The sequence below is a fragment of the Zingiber officinale genome, chromosome 3B, assembly GCF_018446385.1.
Source record: "Zingiber officinale cultivar Zhangliang chromosome 3B, Zo_v1.1, whole genome shotgun sequence".
Lineage (NCBI taxonomy): Eukaryota > Viridiplantae > Streptophyta > Magnoliopsida > Zingiberales > Zingiberaceae > Zingiber > Zingiber officinale.
In genome coordinates this window covers 116662235-116670160 of record NC_055991.1, presented here as the reverse complement: position 1 = coordinate 116670160, position 7926 = coordinate 116662235, and the positions used below count along the sequence as shown (strand labels likewise).

Sequence of the window (7926 nt, the reverse complement as noted above, 5' to 3'; positions counted from 1 at the left end):
TACTTTTCTTAAAAGTTTCTTTAATATTCAACCTCAATTTTCTTTTTAATATTTTTATTTCCTCATCTTTCTTTCTACTATTTTTATATCCTCGTATGCTAGGATATCCAACTTAACATCTATATATTAGAATATTCAATTTGCCATCAATATCCAACTTAACATCTTTAGTTTAAGACTTTTTTTAGTGTATTCCTAATCATAATCCAATATTAAATTTTCATAATGGTTAATATTTTGATAAATAACAGAATAAGTTGCTCTCTATTTGACATGCGACAACCGATCATTCGTCTACTCCTTGCCATTAAATGGCTAAAATGTCCACGTCCATGCACTTGTAAAAATTAAGGATCTTAGATTTTTCTTTTACTCAAATAAAATCACAGACTAGAAGATTCAGATGGGGTAACAAACTGCACAACATAATTTTATATACATTATCAACTATTTTCTTTACAATTTACACAGAAGATACATTTCTATAGAAAATCTTTTTTTTCTCTTTTTTTCCCTTTTTTTTTTTTATCTATTTGCTGATAAATATGTTGCGGCAAGGAGAGCAGCTCCAATTCCTGATCCATCCACACACCTCAGCAGCACATACCTGGCTACCTCCTCCCCTAGAATCTCCCCCACGGCTTCATTCAAGTACTCCCTGAATATGGAGTACTTGGTGTAGAGGCCGCCTTCGACCGCCACCACTGTTCTCCTTGGCTTGCCCTTGGTTCTTCCACTTGCAACCCCACCGCTGCCATCGCGTCCTAGCTTCTTCAATATGCCTACTATGCCTGCTGCAGCTAAGCGGGCAGCTCGTCTTGTGACGATATCGCACACATGAACGATAAGCCGTTTTGCATTCTTGGAAACTCCATACATCTGGTGAAAGCCGCATCAGGAGAATGGATGATAAAGATGTGAATAATAATGGCTTATATGGGTTTGAAAGGGAACTATCGAGTATGATGGTTTATCCTACTGGGGGGAAAAAAAATTAAGTGCGATGGTGTCTACCTTCAGATGTTCTTCCAGAATCCTTCCGACTTCTCTCAAGTCGGGTGAATCATCCTCATGCATCGCGGCCACTAGAGGCGTCCTGAAAGGAGCAAGTGTATCAGAGGATAATATTGGTATACAAAACTAATATGCAAAATCCAGTACGTAATCATAAGAAACAAGCAAGATTTTTAAGTCACTGATTAAGGATTCAAGCAAGAAGTGTATGGCAAAAAATTAATGAAAGCGTTTTTTTTCTAAATCATCAAAGAGCTCATTTTTCTAAAAACGTCAAAAGGACACTTTACATGAGCATTTTTTTCTAAAATATTAAAAGGACAATTCATCTGCCATGAAATGTAGATGAAATGTTCTACCATAAATGTCTTCAAATTCTCAAATTCATCTACCCACAAAATTTTTTATTAATCCAACCCTATCATAAAAATCATACTATTAGTCATTCACCCAAAATAATAACTCAAATGATGTAACTTTAACTAATAACTCATAATAAAATCCAGCTTTTATCACTCTAATTGCTAGTCCTCTTCCTCTTAATGTTCCCCGACTTTCCCCTCCTAGGCACGATCATTTAACTTTCCTAGTAATGCGGGCAGTCAACTCCACCACCTCAAGCGTCACCATTGAGATTCAAAATCTCCTTCCTCCCCATGTAACAATAACCACTCGAAGCCCAACATAAGGTAGGTAAGCTTAATTTGGAGCTTCTCATTATTACTCTCACAGATGAAGCCACTCACTCGACCTTATTTTTCTTAATAGTACCTATGTCATGTCAACAACAGGCCTACAAAGTCCAATTAATTGAGAAAATAACAAAAAAAAGTTTTAAAAAATAAAATCATACCAGAAAGATCCCCGAATTACTAGATAAACTTTGACGAATGGTTTAAGAATTCAAGTGTTAGAATGTTATGGACCGTGAGCAGGCCAAAATTCTCCTTACAACCATAGGTCGTAAAGGCCGTAGAAACAAGAAAACAAAGAATGATTCCGTCGATCAGCCCGTAAACCATCCCATTACGCAATCCATATCCAAGGGTCAAAACACAAAATCCGAGAGTATAATCTAACTTTTCTGGCTAAGAAACTGATAACTAAGAGCAATTCACATTATATCCTTAGAAGTAATGCACCAAAACAAATCCACACTGCACAGGGTAAACATCAAGGAAACATAAAAGAAAGTAACTAAAGATCCATTAAAGAGATGTCAAACAACTGCCATGATGGATAATGATAGATAAAAAACAACAATCATAGAATTGATACTTAGTTTTTTGCTAACACCACTAAAATGCTTGTCAGATAGAATTCAGTACACAAAAGTTGAAGGGGCAATCCCCAACAGTTTCAGCAATGTCATACCTTAAGACAAAGGGCGCTGATAAACTTTGTGCAGCATCTGAAAAAATTTCGGACTCCTCTGCAATCCTGTGAAGCACTCTTCTAACAATTTCGCCCAAGTACATCCCCGAGATCATTTTCTCAAAACCCTATATCACAAAAACAATATCAAATGCTTCTCGGTCAAGTTCAAAGTGTACATACATGATAAAGCACAAAATCTTGCCTGGTCATTGGGATTAGAGCTTTCATTATCAAGAGAGATGTCATAGGAAGTTTTTGGTAGATGTGATGACCAAAAATTTCCCCATTCCATGTTGACAACCTAGTCAATGCAATATTTTTGAAATAAAGATTTATAATCAGATTTGACATTGTGGCGTGCAGCATAAGAAAATAAGCTCAAAATGTCATGATTTGAATAAACCAATGAAAGATACCATGACACCAGAGTTTGTTAGAAGGCCTTGACACTTAATGATTGCATCAGTCCTTTCAAGATAGCAAGCATTGGTTCCTGTTCCGATTATCACTGCAGCGACAGTGTCCTCATCACCATAATGGCAGAGAGCTAGTGTGCCAACAGTATCATTCACCTGCTTAGACCGAAGTACAATTGTTTCAAATTGCATGAATAGAAGAGCCTGACCACTCCACTGTAAAGATAAAGGAAATGAACAAGACAAACCAATAAGATATGACTCCTTAGTTATGTTGATAACAAAATAACTAACACAGCAAGTTACAAAAACATATAACAAATGTAATTTTATGAGCTTCCATAAACAAAAAAAGTGTTTATTTCTTTTCTGAATTTGATGAAACTGAAATTATTTCCATAGCTATGCTTCTCATCAATATTACAAGTGAAGTCTATCATTCATACATACATACATACATACATGTATATACTGGAGATATATTTGTGGACTTAAAATTTTGGATATCAAATTCGAGGTAACAGCATAAATTCCATGTCACATATAAAATTGGATAAAAATTCTAAGTTAAGAATCGCTTTTAACAGCAAAAATTGAATATCAGATGATTCAATTATCCTGAAATTCAAATTCAGAACTTAAATAACATTAACTACAATTCTAATGACTCCGGGACACTCCATCTCAATTTAGAACATAATAATTATCTACATCTGAACTTGTACGCAAAATAGACATTTCAATTTACAAAATGTATAAATAGTCATCTTGCCTGTCCTAATAAATTACATTCTGCTGTCCATAGGCAAACCGAAAAGACTGTTTGAAGATAGAGGATATAGGAAAAAAAAACAAATAGTTTTCATGCTACAGCATAAAACTAGCTAGGGAGACTAACAGACTCTGTGCAAGTCATAAGAATTGAATATATGGTGTGATTTATTGATTAGAAAGGGCAAATGATTTATCTCTCTTCATTTCATCCCACTAATATGATGATGCAATTGGAGAGGGAATGACATGGTTTCGCTTCCACTTAACCAGCCCATGTGCTGAGTGCGGGGATTTTCGAAAATCAGTTACCCTGCCAACATAAAATGGTAACTTACAACCTCACAGCATCTAAAAACAAATGTTGCAGCAAGTTACATACACGATGAATATTTGAACACTCTTAATAAGATATGTCCATCGTAAGGACAATGTTTATTCTACATGAAGGAACATACATGTAAACTCTTCTGAGAATTTTGGTGTAAGGCAAATACAACATCAGGAGATTATATGCACACATTCTTTTATTTATTAACTCAAAGAATGCATTGAAATGAATATGGATATATCTACTATCAAAAGCAACTCCAGTTTATCTAGTCTTTGAAATATTTACAAAAATGAGTTTTATGAATTGTAATATATTGGCTACAATTGTACATACAATCCAGTAAATATTCAAGCTGGGAACAAGAAGGTTAAGAATATACCAATGCTGCAACGTGCATGTTCAGCCCAACTTTTAACATGGCTTCATTTAAACATTGTGCAACATCCCTTCCAACCTAAACCCAGAGTTAATCTTAGTTCAGCCAAATCACAAAATTTTTGACTGCATTCTACCAATCAAGACACTGGCAATCTTAGGTTAACAAGACATGAAATGTATCCACAAAGGGCAACCATAATAAAAATGTCCAAACTTCTCAGTCCATTTAAAATTTGTTATCATACCAGATATGGACAATGATGTAACATTCCTTAAGCACCTATACTCACTAAGTGTAACTAACCCATCTAATTAGCAATAACACTTTACATTTGGTAAAAGAGTAGTTTTTTTCCTGAATTACAGAAACAGAAACATGAAATCATGCATTGAAGGAAATAGTGAGCAGGAAGCTACTTCAGATGCACAATGAAAAAAAAAACAGACTGAATAACCATAATATACAAGCAAACAATACAATCTTAATACACTTGGACAAATGATCACAGCAACTGAAAATTTGGGGGGTTTCTTAATTATCACAGATGCATGATAAAATCTAGAAAGTGACGAGGACAAAGCAGAGAATCTGGTTCTGCCAAGATTGGGTATAGGAGTAGTCAATGTGTGTAGGCTTACCCTTGAATAGAAAAGTTGTTTGCTTGACTTGAACCTTGGTCTTCTAAGTTGCAATGGTCAACCTTACTATTGCACCAACTCGCCCTTTGGAAAATAGCAAGGCTTACTGTGAATTTAAGTCGAGTGTTAACAATATTTGAATTTTTAGAACTTGCCTCTTTAAAACCTCAAACTAAACATTATTCTGCTTCTCTGTTATTATTCATGGATGCATGTACCTTAACTCCAAGGAGAAACACTATCTATAGCAATTTCCACATTGTGTTGAGCATCTAATATCATTATCTAACAAGACACTTGTTCATCTTTAGATTTACTTTAACACAGAAAGAAGTATACTTGAAAACAAATAAATAGCCTAATCACAAGAATTTGGTGACAACAATGAGACATTAATAAGTTCAGAAAAACTTACATCATCTTTGACGGAGAACCCTTTAGTCCACTTAATAAGAAGACCAGAAGAAACAGACAATTGTTTCACAGGGAAAGAAAATGTAAACCCAAGATCTTTTGTATTATCTGAAATTTGATCAACACCTTTTTCTTCTCTTTGGACAAATTTCTTTAATGTCAAAGCAACAAAATTGAACAGTTCCTGCACACATAATATGATCAAGTGACGAAAAAAATAGCTAAAGCATAAAAAAAGGACTAGTAAACCAGGTCAAACAGGATAGTGCTACACACCTCAATTGTGCCAGTCATTAATTCCTTGGGAATTGGTTGACACTCAACTTTGTTATTCAATATCATGGATGGTTTACCACCAAGATGAACCCGTAGGGTTCTAAAATTAGTAGCTCCTAGATCAAGAGCATAGTATGTACCTTCTTCACTCCTGGAAGGAAAGTACACAATCATCAAAACAAAACAATTCAAACAGAGATGCGATGGCACAGAAGAAATCAACATACATAGATATTGCTGGCTTATGAAAGTTATGGTGGCCATTAACATTTAGTGGCACCAATATGCGCATATACATGCACACACGTGCACACATATACATATATCATAGAAAAGATGACTGAACACTTCAGCATTTAGAACATCAACTAGATTTGACATTGAAAGATCAACAATATTTCACTTTTCTCCCCACAAATAACTCTATGAAATCAACTCGGTCTAGAAAGTATGTCGTATTAAACTACAAGAGCAAAACCTCAATAGGAGGCAACAAAAAAAGGCATTATTATTTGACAGGGGTACAGCTGTCAATGCGTGCATATACATGCAGACATACATACATATCCATACATCAAAGAAAAGATGACCGAATCTTTCACCTTTCTCCCCAAGAATAACTCTATGAAATAGATTCTGTTTATAAAAGTGTGTCGTAATCACAACTAATCCTGACTAGGAGGCATGTAAAAGATTTATTATTTGACAGGGAGACAGCGCAAGTAATAATTGAAGCTTTTATTTGATTGGTTCAATCCAAACTGGTTGAAATGAACAACATTTTCAGCGCAAGTAATAATTGAAGCTTTTATTTGGTTCGTTCAATCCAAACTGGTTGAAATGAACAGCATTTTATGTTTCTCAGCCTCTTCACAACTGCAGGTTGCATAAGCAGTGTAATCCTAACCGATAAGTAAACAACATAGGTTGCATGATGGTCCTCAAATATATACACATAGGCAGCTGCATAAAATGCCGCCTGGACAACTTATTATAACACTGCATTTGTTTGATGTGTTTAAAACGAGATTATAATTATAAAATGCATGTAGAACAAAGTAATCTAGTCTAAGAAAACAACAATAATTCTTTTAAGTTGTCTCAAGTCTTTAATTATGAGAGAACATCTTATGTATGTGCACCCAAAAAGCAATAAATGGAAACTTAACAAGCTACCTACAAACTAAAATGATAAGAAGCCAGACCAAAAAACAGACGGACAATTCAAAAACTAGGCATCTAGAATCAGTTTATCTGTGAAAGTGGCTCGGTTAAATTGACTAGAGAGCCAGGAATAGTGAGCCAAAGCTCTTGTAAACACACAACAGGCGCAACGAGCAGGGAAAAAAAGAGCACTTTGCCAGTTCAACAAAGCGCACAAGCGATTGCATAACTGCAATTAAAGCCCAAGCCAAGATTCATCAAACAGGAAATCCAACAAAAAAAAAGGTGAGAACTTCGATCTTTTGTAAGGAGAAAACTGCAAAACTCTAATAGACAAATGGAAAACGAAACAAAGGAGAGAGATCATTCACCCATCGGGAAGTTTATCGATGAAGGTCAGCAACATCTTGAGCTTGCTACCCCCATCCGACGCGAGCCCTGCGTGCATCTCCACCGCCATGGCATCGACCACCTGACGCAGCCTCCCGACAGGGGTGGCGCACGCCTCCTCGAACTCCCTCACCAGCTCCACCGCTCGGCTCCACTGCCTCCTGCTCCTCAGCCTCCGACCAACTAGCGCCGCAGCGATGGCGCACGACACGGCCGCACACCCCAACGCCACCCGGAACCCTAACCTACCCATCGAGCACGCTCCCCGCGTCCAACCGCGCCACCCTTCTATCAATCACCTCATCCCCCGACCTACCAAGGGGCGCCTGAGGAGGAAGCAGGAACGGGGTGAAAACCCACCCGGATGAAGCTGAGGAGAAGAACGGCGGCGAGGAAGGAGGCTGGTCGACGAAAAGCCAGTGATATCGAAGCAAATATCGAACGAGGAACTCGAGAAAGAGTTTATGGTTGCCTTTTGGGGGATTTCTTTTCTTTGAAAAATATGGCAATATTTCGTTTTAACCCCCCACAGTCTATCATTATGTCAAAGTGCCCTTGAAATCCTTAGCTTTCAAATTGTATGGGAAAATATATTATCATATATCTCTCATTTTTAATTTTTTTTCACTTATATCTCTGAAATATTTAAGTTCCATTTACAAGAAGATTTGATTCTGCCTATGTAGACAGTGCCCCAGCATGATTCAAGTGGATCAATGAGGTCCACTCAACTTGAGTCATATTGGGACACTG

General features: G+C 36.6%; 1 protein-coding gene across 3 annotated transcripts; it reads right to left on the bottom strand.

Moving 5' to 3' along the window:
• Positions 1 to 409: 409 nt before the first annotated feature.
• Positions 410 to 7575, bottom strand: LOC121967393 (hexokinase-3-like). Of its 3 annotated transcripts, none has more exons than XM_042517576.1 (9): positions 7155 to 7575; positions 5620 to 5770; positions 5345 to 5527; positions 4292 to 4366; positions 2808 to 3023; positions 2594 to 2692; positions 2389 to 2516; positions 1015 to 1096; positions 410 to 879 (listed from the first exon to the last, which is right to left on the bottom strand). In XM_042517576.1, exons 1-9 carry the CDS (start codon positions 7424 to 7426, stop codon positions 526 to 528), a joined length of 1560 nt encoding a protein of 519 aa, XP_042373510.1. In that variant the 5' UTR covers positions 7427 to 7575; the 3' UTR covers positions 410 to 525. The 3 variants fall into 3 exon arrangements, with proteins under 3 accessions (XP_042373510.1, XP_042373511.1, XP_042373512.1); XM_042517577.1 differs by having other exon boundaries at positions 2808 to 2963; XM_042517578.1 differs by lacking the exon at positions 4292 to 4366 and having other exon boundaries at positions 2808 to 2963.
• Between the last annotated feature and the right edge of the window lie 351 nt (positions 7576 to 7926).

Excerpts from the sequence above, each read along its gene's own strand:
- LOC121967393 (XM_042517576.1), bottom strand. The coding sequence starts at position 7,426 with ATGGGTAGGTTAGGGTTCCGGGTGGCGTTGGGGTGTGCGGCCGTGTCG. Across the intron at positions 5,771-7,154 it reads ATCGATAAACTTCCCGATGG|GAGTGAAGAAGGTACATACT; the intron begins GTGAATGATCTC and ends CTTTCCTTCCAG. Across the intron at positions 2,693-2,807 it reads TAACAAACTCTGGTGTCATG|GTTGTCAACATGGAATGGGG; the intron begins GTATCTTTCATT and ends TGCATTGACTAG.